General features: G+C 32.5%; 1 protein-coding gene across 1 annotated transcript in view; it reads right to left on the minus strand.

Annotated features, from left to right (window-relative positions):
* Window positions 1–13,346, minus strand: part of LOC139494525 (uncharacterized) — a 163,854-nt gene that overhangs the window by 139,630 nt on the left and 10,878 nt on the right. The window contains exons 6-9 of the mRNA XM_071282689.1: window positions 4,308–4,431; window positions 814–918; window positions 341–409; window positions 46–186 (exon numbers count right to left, since the gene is read on the minus strand). Of these exons, the coding sequence (XP_071138790.1) occupies window positions 46–186; window positions 341–409; window positions 814–918; window positions 4,308–4,431 (439 nt within the window). The remainder of the gene's footprint in view (window positions 1–45; window positions 187–340; window positions 410–813; window positions 919–4,307; window positions 4,432–13,346) is intronic.

Genomic DNA, 13,346 nt, shown 5'->3' on the forward strand with positions numbered 1-13,346 from the left:
ATTTTATAAAAAAAAAATTTTATAGTGGTCCATTTGTAAACATACCTTTTTACACTTTTCCAGATAATACCTGGCATTGCTTTTATAGTCTTCTCCCATTGAAAAGTTTGCCCATCCAATAAGATACCATACTTGTGGTACTTCATCATTTTCATCTAACAAGCCTTCAGCTACATCTATTGCAGTCTAAAATATCAAATGATATTATTTATTTAGAAGAATCAAACATTATACAAAATAGTCATAAACTTCCAATAATGAAAAGTAAATAAATGGTAAAGAAGAATTAATTTTTCGAAGAAGTGTTACAAAAATCTCAACAATCAAAACAAAAACTTACTTCATATTCGTCAACTTCTATCAGTATTTTGGTGGTTGAAATTCTGGTATCATATCCTAAAGGGACTGCCTGTAAAACATCAATGGATAATAAATATCTACAAGTTTTAAATAAAATGTTTTAACAATGTGTCAGAGGATGCAATTTTATTGTTAAAGATTTCAAATCTAATTTGATAATTATTATCTTATATCCTACATACTTTCAATCCTTTAAAGTTGATATAATTGAAGATTTTAACTAAATTACCATTTACATAAATTGGAAGGCATATATAACATGACATAGATTAGCCACCAAGTTACGACAATATCTCACAGTAGCCGATTTAATATATTTGAGTAAGAACACTTTTGTATTGAAAGAATCAATTCACCTTCAAAAATTTGATTTTGTTAAATCAATTACATTTGTTACAAGGATCAAGCAGTTAAACTGAGACATAACCTTAAAATAGATTGTTAAAATCTTACTTCTACAGGGTCAGTACTTTCTTGATCAGTCACTTCACCTTTATCTAATGCTTTAAACTTTGGTAACCATAATGATACACTCTTTTTCATAACATCTTTTGCATTCTACAAAAAAAAATCATATTACAATCCATTTTATTATCTTCTAAAAAATCTTACAGTCTCAAAATTATTCAAAAAAGCTTAAAACAATGCTTAGACGCACTGATAAAGTCTAAACAAAATTTGTAAGGGTTCCGCGGAACCCAATGTCTCGCCTACTTTTGCTGTTAAGAGAATACGATACAGTAGCAGGGGCAGATAATAACATTTTCAAAACTGTTTGTGTTGTTTTCGCGACGTTGGTACCTGAACGTTGTAATTTCGCGATGTTTCTAATAAGAACGCTAACTTTTCGTGACGTCGCTTTAAAAGAAGTCATATTTCGCAGAATATTCACTGACGACATTAATTTCGGTTGCGCAAATTTCAAAAAAGTACCTGCTAAAAAAGTGGACATGCCATTTCTTAAAGACGGAGAATCCGCCGAAAAGCAGTGAGATTAAAGGAAATATTTGAGATATACAAAACTAAATCAAATACAATTTTGCATGACGAAATTGAAGAAATGGGGATAGACACAGAAGAGAGTACTGACAGTATAACATGGAAAGACTGAAGAAGAATTATGGAGCTTTTTAGTCTGGCACTGAATAACTTCCAAAACTGCACAGCCAAGCGTAATCTGCTCAACGTAGAGAAAGAAAAATTACAAGGAATTGGGGTCTATCTTACTATTTGTTGCTTAAACTGTAACATGATGAAAAACATTTTACCAATAACACAATTCGGAACAAAACGATCTGCAATAGCTAATTATGAGTATTGGTAGCTGCTTAACGTCCAGCGGCAAATATTTAATTGCACATTTATGACATCCAAATGTTTTTTTAATGAAACTTAAAGAAATGAGAAAACGTATGAACCTGTGATTAATGAGAAAAATTTAATAAAATCTATTGCGCGTAGGGTGGCCAAATCGGGTCTGGTGTTGAAATCCATACACAAAAGTCATTACTATGGCGTGTTGTACAGCTGTGCAATATTTTTCATGACAAGAACATTTATTTTCATTTATTGATAATGAATTTGAAGTAAATAATACTATCTAGAATTGAAAAACATCAGAATCAAAATAGTTAAGTTTGTGTCTTTTTTTTCTTTTCTTGTTTAGCATTTGGCAGCCTCCAAATTTTACAGAGAATTGTCATTGTAAGGCCAAATTTATCAGACTATCAATTAAATAACAAAACCAACTGCATGTGCGAGACCCTCATTGGTGGACAAGGTCGTATAACACCCCTATTCGTAAATAGAATAATGAATAAAGAGAGTGTCTCATCCTGTTCTGGACTTGAAATTGGTACATAAAAAAAAAATTGCCATTTTAATTGATATTTTAAAAACATATAATATTGTATGTGTATGTAGAAAAACTGTCAATAAAAGTCCGTTAAAAAGATTTCAAAAAAATATATTGGAGTCGTTTTTGGTTTGAATTTAAGCAAAATATTACCAACAGATGCAGAATTGGCACACATTAGTTTGTTAAATTGGTTGTATTCTTTTTGTATCTGAAACTGGATGTAATAGACCAAAACAAGAAAATGCCGGTTCAGATGCTGTTAAAAGGGCTTGTAATTAAATGGTGTCTTTTGGTATTGTTCATCATATTTGTATTTTGTTCATTATTTTGTACTTAAATCAGGCCTTAAGTTTCCTGTTTAAGTTGTTTTGCATTTGTCATGTAGGGGCCTTTCATAGCTTACTATGCAGTATGGATTTTACTCATTGTTGAAGGTCGTCCGATGTCCTTTAGTCGTTTAGCCATTTGGTCTCTGATTGAGATTTGCCTCATTGGTAATCATATTTGTATAAGCATGTCCCTATTGTACTTCAATGTATTGAGAGATAAAAATTGAAGTATCGGGAAATGTACACTAATTGCAGACAGACAGATCAGAAAGTGTACACACATTAAAACTCGTCGTATATCCATTTTATAAATTGTTATGATACATGTAAGTATCAAAGCTTTGAAAAACACCTGCATATACTTGACTGCAAACTCGTGTACTGCGGGAATGACTACAGGACGTTGTTGCGATTAAAACTTAATTTAACATTATAAAGCGCCATATTGACAGACGTCGTAAACAAGCACATGGACCCCAATTTTTTTCTGTTGCAATCAATCAAGTACTTTTCAAGAACACTCCGCCAAAATTTCGGGAAAAAATCAACGATCAAATTTTTTCTGCACTTCCGAAAAGACGCAAAAATATGGTCAATTTCTTTATTCCGGATATAGCAATCTAAATCCGGAACATGATGATATGATTTAACCTGAAACTAGTTTCAGCATGTTGATGCCATGGAGCAAGGGAATGTTTTACAAAAATAAACCATTAAGTTATGACTTTTCGTTCAAAAGTATTGTTACTTTCTTTATAAGTCATAATTTATGAAATTTCAGGGATTTTCTTCCAAATATGCAAATTTCGAACCAAATTATCTCAAAAAGTAAGTCATGAAGGTACTTTTTTCTTTGCATATTTGAAAAGTACAAATTAAAATTGACCTTCTATCAAAATTTTAAGAAAAAATCAACGAGGGATCTCTACTGTATCGTATGCCCTTAATCACAGGCTTAACAAAAATGAGGAAAAAAATCAATAAAAATATTCATCTAGATAGCCTCTGTCCAAGTTTGGTACAAATCCAAAATAGGAAAGTGTTGTTTAAGTCCATTTATAAGTAAAATACAGAAAAAATGGAATTTCATTTTTACAAAATTTATTTCTGGATACTACCTTATGTTCATAAACAAGCTTCTGTCATAGTTTGGTTCAAACCCAGGATAGATTAAGAAAGTAATTAAAATTTAAAAAACTTTAACCACAGAGTGAATGTAATGTTTCCTGGCAGAGAAACTAAGTCCATTTATAAGTAAAATACGAAAAAAATGGAATTTTATTTTTACAAAATTTACTTCTGGATACTATCTTATGATCATAAACAAGCTTCTGTCCAAGTTTAGTAGAAATCAAGTATAGTATAAGAAAGTTATTAAAAATTCAAAAACTTTAACCACAGAATGAATATTTGTGGACGCCGCCTGCTCCGTTCCCACCGACGGAATGTAGTCTCGCTTTTTCAAGGCTAAAAAAAAATGGTTTTATATTTGAAACTGTACATAGCAAACTCAATTTACACAGTTCCACAGGACCAGGACACAAATATTTAACCCATTATCACTTCACCTCAACCAACTCATAAATAATCTACATAAAAGTATTTAATTTAAACAACTTTTAAATCAAAGATCATTAGGAAACATCAAAAGGAGCAACCCTTTTATTGCATGTTTTATTGTTTTTTAAAGATGGCAAAGATTAGGGATTTTCTGAGTTCATATACTAAAAATATTTATGATCCATCTCTAATGTTAGTACCTCTTTGTCATCTTTTGACAACAAGAAACTTGCCATCAACTGATATCCTTCAGGATTTTCTTTATCTATATCTATTGCCTTTTCTATAAATGTTTTACATTTGGATTCTGCTTCATCTTCAAAGCTGCAAAATAAAACATCAGGCTTAATAATCAAACTATAACTTACTCATTTGCACTTTTTTCACCTTAAAATACAATCAAAGCCTTAAAGGCTGTAAAAGCAATTGCTGCCAAGTTAATCATTTTGTGACTAGTACTTTTATTTTTCATTCACATGTATAATAATGAGATTAAACATGACAGGAGTCTTGTCTAATGAGAAGTAAGAATGTTTTAACTTTATATCAAAACTAGAGGCTCGTAAGAGCCTGTGTCGCTTACCTTGGTCTATGCGCATATTAAACAAAGGACACAGATGGATTCATGACAAAATTGTGCTTTGGTGATGGTGATGTGTTTAAAGTTCTTACTTTACTGAACGTTCTTGCTACTTACAATTATCTCTATCTATAATAGTATTCAAGATAATAACCAAAAATGGCAAAATTTCTTTAAAAATTATCAATTGGGAGGGCAGCAACCTAACAACCAGATGTCCAATTCATCTGAATATTTTAGAACAGATAGATCTTGACCTAATAACATTTCACACCCTGTCAGATTTGCTCTAAATGCTTTGGTTTTTGAGTTATAAGCCAAAAACTGCATTTTACCCCTATGTTCTATGTTTAGCCATGGCAGCCATCTTGGTTGGTTGGCCGGGTCACCCAACACATTTTTTAAATTAGATACCCCAATGATGATTGTGGCCAAGTTTGGATTAGTTTGGTCCAGTAGTTTCAGAGAAAAAGATTTTTGTAAAAGATAACTAAGATTTGCGAAAAATGGTTAAAAATTGACTATAAAGGGCAATAACTCCTAAAGGGGTCAACTGACCATTTTGATTCTGTTGACTTATTTGTAAATCTTACTTTGCTGAACATTTTTGCTGTTTACAGTTTATCTCTATCTATAATAATATTCAAAATTATAACCAAAAACAGCAAAATTTCCTTAAAATTACCAATTCATGGGCAGCAACCTAACAACGGGTTGTCCGATTCATCTGAAAATTTCAGGGCAGATAGATCTTGACCTGATAAACAATTTTACCTAGTCAGATTTGCTCTAAATGCTTTGATTTTTGAGTTATAAGCCAAAAACTGCATTTTACCCCTATGTTCTATTTTTAGCCATGGCGGCCATCTTGGTTGGTTGGCCGGGTCACCGGACACAATTTATAAACTAGAAACCCTAATAATGATTTTGGCCATGTTTGGTTAAATTTGGTCAAGCAGTTTCAGAGGAGAAGATTTTTGTAAAAGTTAACGATGACGGACGCCAAGTGATGAGAAAAGCTCACTTGGCCCTTCGGGCCAGGTGAGCTTAAAGACATAAGCAGAAAGTCATTTTTCATATGTTATACATTTTACAAGCGACAAATTTACCAGGTTACAGTTGGAGGCAAAATATATGTGCTGAAACATATAATTTTCTCAATGAAGAAAGCATAATGGATTATCCCCTTGTACATGTTGTAGAGTGTTTATAACTGGGAAATAATTTCATTTATTGATTTAACTTAAAGAATTTTCATATTTAGTTTAAATATAACCATTCAGTTAAAAATTTCAGTTTACTAGATGCAAATGTTGAAAAACGGGAAAGAAAAAAATAATCTTACAAGACATTAAGAAATAAATATATATTTCAGCTTACTAAAAATGTTTTCATAATATTACTTTGTCATCATTTCTTAAATCTAAGTCCCAAACATTATTGCAAAGTTAATATATGTGCCATCCTCATGTAATTCCAAAAAGGAGGTATCACAAAAAAACATGATTAAATCTTCATTTTACGAACAAGAATAAATCCAGCTCTTATAGATATTTATCAGTTTTTAGGAATCATTGCAAAATTTATTTCCCACTCCCAATATTTCTAAAACATAGGAAACAAGAGGCTGTCACAACGACAGCAAACCGGATTTATTAATATTTATTTGTGTCCTGGCAATATCACAAGAACCATTACTGATGAATGGTGAAAGTGAAAATTGTCAATATCAAATTTGACCTCCATTTTGTCATCAGTATCAACATATTAAAATTTGAAAAGCTTAGATTGAATGGTTCATGAGTAAATGCAACAACGTGAATGGAAACGACATTTTACAATCTTTCAAGAACCATAACGCCTGAACGGTAAAAGTCAAAATCGTCATTATTGAACTTGACCTCTATTTTGTCATCAGTAACAACATATAAAAATTTCAAAAGATTTAGTTGAATGGTTCATGAAAAAATGCACGGACACAACTGGAAACACCATTTTTCAATCTTTCAAGAACCATAACTCCTGAACGGTAAAAGTCAAAATCGTCATTATTTAACTTGACCTCTATTTTGTCATCAGTAACAACATATTAAAATTTGGGAAGCTTTGGTAGAATAGTTCATGCGTAAATGCACAGACACAACTGGAAACTCCATTTTTCAATCTTTCAAGAACCATAACTCCTGAACGGTAAAATTCAAAATCGTCATTATTGAACTTGACCTCCATTTTGTCATCAGTAACAACATATTAAAATTTGGGAAGCTTTGGTAGAACAGTTCATGCGTAAATGCACAGACACGACCAGAAACTCCATTTTTCAATCTTTCAAGAACCATAACTCCTGAACGGTAAAAGTCAAAATCGCCATTATTGAACTTGACCTTCATTTTGTTGTCAGTAACCACATATTAAAATTTTAAAAGCTTTGGTTGAACGGTTCATGCACGGACAACATTTGATTGCCGCCCGCCCGACCGCCTGGCCGCCCGACCGCCCGCCGTACATCCCCAAATCAATAACCGACATTTTTGTCACAAAAATCCGGGTAATAAAATTGTAAACACAGTGGACCTTCGAGTGTCAACAAACGTAGTAGACTCGTCCACTGGAAAGTGCATTCCAGGTTTTGATATCCAAAAGGACGTACTTTTTTCAATGGACGCATCCATTTCATTAATAAGGTGATCAATAGATCTGATGGAGTTATGACAAAAACAGAAAACAAACTTTTAGTTAAGTGTTTTTAACAAAGGTTTTGTTCCACTAAATTATTTGCGCAAACAAATTAACAAAATAGGTCAGTTAAGTTCGTCTATTTTTTTATTACAGTTAACCTGTGTAGTGATTTTGATTTTACGATAAATTTATGAACTATAAATTTATGAACGAACAAGAGCACCTGACCTCTTTCTAAAAGAAATATGAATTAAACACATAAAACCATATTTATTCAGAGATAATTTAGTCAAATTGTCAATACTAAATCAACAACTGATATAATTCTATATTTTGTTGAAACATCGAATGAACAGAGAATGAAATCGCAGGTACACAAATTTACTTGATCTGGGCAGAGTCTCTGATCTACGTCCCAAAGGTGGCCATACGCGATGACATAAAAGCAATTGCTTTAAAAACTATTTAATACATAAACATTTGAAAACATGACAGTTATATTAGATTTACACAATCTTACTTTAATACATATAAACTAAAATTGATGTGATATTTTTGTCGATAATAACAATATTTCCACTGATTTATCATATAAATGCAATAACAATGTAGTACATAATTATACCTATAAGGTTATGTGAGACTACAATCTAAACAACAATATATGATATATATTGATTGTAGCAGAGAAATATCTCTGTGAACCAAAATAAGTAATAATAACCTCACTCATATATTTTTGATCAATTGCAGAACATGTTCTTGAGTTACAGTACGGGTAGGGACTTATTTTTATGGATGTCTTAATCCGTCTAGTCGGATATGAATAATCGGACATTTTTATGGTAGGTAGTATGGTCATTAATCAACAGATCCAGGTGTGAATGGTCCTTTCATCTTAATCCGTGTTGCTAGAATTACGGTTCAATGATTTTGGTTTTTTTTTGTATCTTTTTCTTATTTGTTTGCATAAATTTTTTAAACATATATATTTTTACATGTATTCTATTTCTTGAAGCTTACGGTTATTTTTATTTTACTGATTTATTTTCCACGTAAATCCATTGATTAGCAGAATGCTGTCTCAAGTGCTGCTGCATATACGTTTTAGTTTGACGCGATCACATGCAAAATATTCTATAATTTGTATTTAATATTCAGTCTGTGTTGGGTCAGTTCCGAGATAACAAGTGAAACTGCGAGCTACTGCTCACTGATGATACCCCCGCCGCAAGTGGATAATATTAATAGTGTAAAAATATGCAAGTGTTCGGTAAACAGGAAGTTGTCGAGTGATGAATCTGAAAACGCATCACACGGTATAGCTGACTTATAAAAATCCTGAAACCAAATTTCAAAAATCCTTGTATTGTAGTTCCTGAGAAAAATGTGACGAAAATTTTTAACTTGGTTATCATGTGTAAAATCATACAAGTGTTCGGTAAACAGGAAGTAGTCGAGTGATGAATCTGAAAACGCATCACACGGTATAGCTGACTTATATAAATCCTGAAACCAAATTTCAGAAATCCTTGTATTGTAGTTCCTGAGAAAAATGTGACGAAAATTTTCAACTTGGCTATCATGTGTAAAATCATACAAGTGTTCGGTAAACAGGAAGTTGTCGAGTGATGAATCTGAAAACGCATCACACGGTATAGCTGACTAATATAAATCCTGAAACCAAATTTCAGAAATCCTTGTATTGTAGTTCCTGAGAGAAATGTGACGAAAATTTTCAACTTGGCTATCATGTGTAAAATCAGACAAGTGTTCGGTAAACAGGAAGTTGTCAAGTGATGAATCTGAAAACGCATCACACTGTGTGGCTGACATATATAAATGTTGATACCAAATTACAGAAAGGGTGGATGTGTAGTTCCTGAGAAAAATGTGACGAAAGTTTCATGGGACGGACTGACTGACTGACGGACGGACTGACGGACGGACTGATGGACGGATGGACGGACGGACTGACAGACAGAGGTAAAACAGTATACTCCCCCCTTTTTTAAAGCGGGGGTATAAAAATACAGTGAGCAATACTTGTATATTATTAGTAGCTTGATGATTCTTTGTAGTTTTTACTTGTTACTGTTAACAAATATTGTCTGAAAGTTGGAGATGTATAACTAAAATAGAACGCAAATAATAACACTAGAAGAAAATATTGATTCTTCCCGGGCATAAGTTTATTTTAAGATTTCCGTGTTTGTTCATTATGCTAAATTACTATAATTGATCTGCATTTGGGGGTAGGGGGTAAAAGGGGTCCGGATCTCAAAATCCCGGGCTTAAAAACACGAAGTCCCAAGGTCCCGAATTTAAATAAATTAAAATCCCGACATCGCGAAAAAAGAATTCCCAGATCCCGAAAGGGTTAATCCCGAACTTAATTGCATAATATTAATTTACGCACAACCATGTAAAAAAGGAAACTTTTATGTTATATATTTTTTATAGCAATCTAAAAGAAAAAATTGCCGTGAAAAGACAATTCCATGATACACATATCCGTGATCAACAGCGTGTGCACGTGGTTGAACTTTAACTTGACTCCACTCACAATAATATTGAATGCTAATAAAAGATATTAAAGATCGATTTTGTCCACTGCACGAGATTTTTATATGGCGGGAAATGTCGTAACAGTAAACACAGGTGACCTTACTGACCGACCGTGGGAAAATTCATTCATGATTAAATTTGATGTGGAATGATTGACAGTATTGTGTTTTAGTTTTGAGGCTCTTGATCGATTTACCAGAATAGAAATTTAATCGATTTACATACATTTATAATCAAACACGATTTAGTCTTCTTTAACTATTTTTTGTTTTATTTTTATCAGTCATTTCCCGGATTCCCATTTAAATAATCTATTTGGAGACCTCCTTTAAACTTCGGAAATAATACAACATCGATTTAAAAAATCATACTGACTGCGCGAGCTTTAGAATGACTAGAAGTACGACGAAAAAGTAAAGACAGCTGATCATGACTAGTACGACTAGCCTTCAACCCCATTGGGGTATAAATGTGCATTTAGTCAATAAACTATATAAGGTTAAACTTTGATTTTCGTGTATCGATTTGATACAATTTGTAAAATATATTTATAACACCGGCGATTTTCATAAAAAATTTCAGACATGAAAATAGAAAGGCATATTATCTCGAGTGTCAATAATTTTAAATAAAATAAAACTAGAGGCTCTAAAGAGCCTGTGTCGCTCACCTTGGTCTATGTGCATATTAAACAAAGGACACAAATGGATTCATGACAAAATTGTATTTTGGTGATGGTGATGTGTTTGAAGTTCTTACTTTACTGAACATTCTTGTTTCTTACAATTATATCTATAATGAACTTTGCCCATTAGTAACAGAGAAAAATATTTGGTAAAACTTTACATAAATTTACCAAATTAATGAAAATTGTTAAAAATTGACTATAAAGGGCAATAACTCCTTAAGGGGTCAATTGACCACTTAGGTCATGTGGACTTATTTGTAGATCTTACTTTGATGAACATTATTGCTGTTTCAGAGTTATAAGCAAAAAACTACATTTTACCCCTTGTTATAAATAACAACCAGACGAATTGGGATCAATTTGTAGGATTATTATTAGCTGCTTATCGCAGCACTCCACATCCAGCAACAGGTTTCACTCCAAACTTTTTAATGTTCGGAAGGGAGGTAAATTTGCCAAATCATATCCTATTCCCCTTACCAAAACATGAATCTTTAAGTGTTGGTGAGTATGCTTACAAACTACATAGCAAGATGGAAGAAGTATTTAAAACAGCTAGAGAAAGTTTACAGCTGTCAGCAGAACGTCAGAAAAAAGACTACGATACTCGCCTGGTCGAAAACAAATTTACAGTGGGGTCTTTGGTATACAAAAGCAATACATTTTATAGAAAGTTAGATGCCCCATGGTCAGGTCCATATGTGGTGATGGAAATACTAAGCCCTGTTGTATACAAAATTAGGAACCAGAAGAAAACAGAAATTATTCATCATGATCGATTAAAACCATACTCTACACAACAACCTCCAAGTTGGGTACACAAAATTCAGAGCTCCATTAAGCCGAAAGTAATATAAGCTTATTCCTCTCAATAAATAAATATATAGATATATATATATATATATATACAAAAGATATGTTCTATTACAGATAAAATCATGTTTGCCTGTAATGGGAATCTGTGTACTTTTAAAACTACATCAAAGAAAATAATGAAATGGCATGTTATTAGACATCATATGCCACTAGAATCTGTTCCTTTCCACTGTACCCTCTGTCAGTATAGAGCCAAAAACTTCATGCAACTCAACAAGCATTTTGATCAACAAAAACATAAATTAATGAATTTACAGCAGAACCTAAGTCCAGAACAATGTATTGGAACCAGTAAACCCTATGAGTTGACTTTCACTCATGATAAAAGAGGAGATGTCCAAATATTGCAGGCAGAGTCGATACCAGAAGAAATCGTTGTACAAACTGAAGAATCAGTTTCTTTGTCAGATGTAGTTACCATTGAAGAGACAACCCACATTACAGAAGATATTTTACAAAAAGCGGTAAAATATGCAGAAATTCAGGAAGAGGAAGACTTCATTCCAGATTACGATGACTACTCAATAGATGATACTACAGTAATAAATAAACCAAAAGACAACTCCTGTCAGACAGATGAGGATCTTGTGCAGCGTGTAAGACTATTGGAGGAACAGTTAAAAATGGAAAGGGAGAGTCATAAAATTGAAACTAACAAATTAGCAGATTTCATTGAAAGATTACAGACGAGACTTGAGAAAAAGGAAGAGGAAGTTAAAAACCTCAATTCCATGATTGTTACCATTGACGAATACGAAAATTTACCAAAATACGGTACACGAAGTTCCCATGCTCTAGATGGTTTTGAAGAGCTTTGGAACAATCCAGATGATGAAACAGTTCGTTTACAACAGCAGTTCAAAGATAATAACAATAATTCAACAAAAAGACCAGTAAACCAAAGTCCTAACCCAACTAAGAAGAGGCTAAAAAGTGTGGTTATACGGCCAAAGTCTAGTGTGGAAGTGTGGAAAGAATTTGCACACAAAGTTAATAAATCATATAAGAAGGACTTGTTACCCAGAAAGGGATATCGTTTTTAAATGACTTTAATATGTATAATTACTCATGACTACACATGTTACAAATATGTTCTAATCTTTCTTTGTATTTTTATGAGTACAAATTTTTATATATGATGAAAGGGAGAAGTGCACATAAACTGAAAATTTAAATGTTGTTTTTTTATATATATTCAATGTAAGGAATTTTACACTCGTAAACAGGCGCATTAGTTTGTTTATTCATGCAATTCTTTAAACGGGCGCAATAGTTCGTTGTTATAAAATAAAATGAACTTTAATATTTCGGGGACGAAATGAATTCTAAGGGAGGGGCAGTGTTGTAAATGTGCACTTGTGGTTCCCAAATAATGATTTAATATCAGTTTTATGTTTTGAGAGTGTTAAATGTGTTAATATTTATATATAGTTTCTGTGACTTTTTAATGCACAGAAAGCGTACGTTACATTTTTAGTTATTAACTATATTATCAGTGCCGAAATGGCGCAATTTCGTCATGCACAGTTCAAGCGCAGCCATTTGATAAATATTCTAAGTACGGATCCAAAATTACACAAGAAGCATAAGCTTAAGTTAATCTATGCTTTAACTTATTAGTTTTACCTATTTTCTTACAAAGAAAGAATCATTTTGAGTCGAGGACTACCATGTTTTTGTCAGCGTTTGACGTTTCATTTCTGTTCCGGATTAGAATATTTACTTCCGGTAATTTAAAATAAATACTAGTGCAAAGGTCAAATTCCTCAGTCTTTGCTGTTTACATTTTGGCATATTGCAAAGATCCCGGGTGGTTCCTTTAGAGGTAAGAAGCAGCGCATTAGCTGT

This window comes from Mytilus edulis, chromosome 1 (genome assembly GCF_963676685.1).
Source record: "Mytilus edulis chromosome 1, xbMytEdul2.2, whole genome shotgun sequence".
Classification (NCBI taxonomy): Eukaryota; Metazoa; Mollusca; class Bivalvia; order Mytilida; family Mytilidae; genus Mytilus; species Mytilus edulis.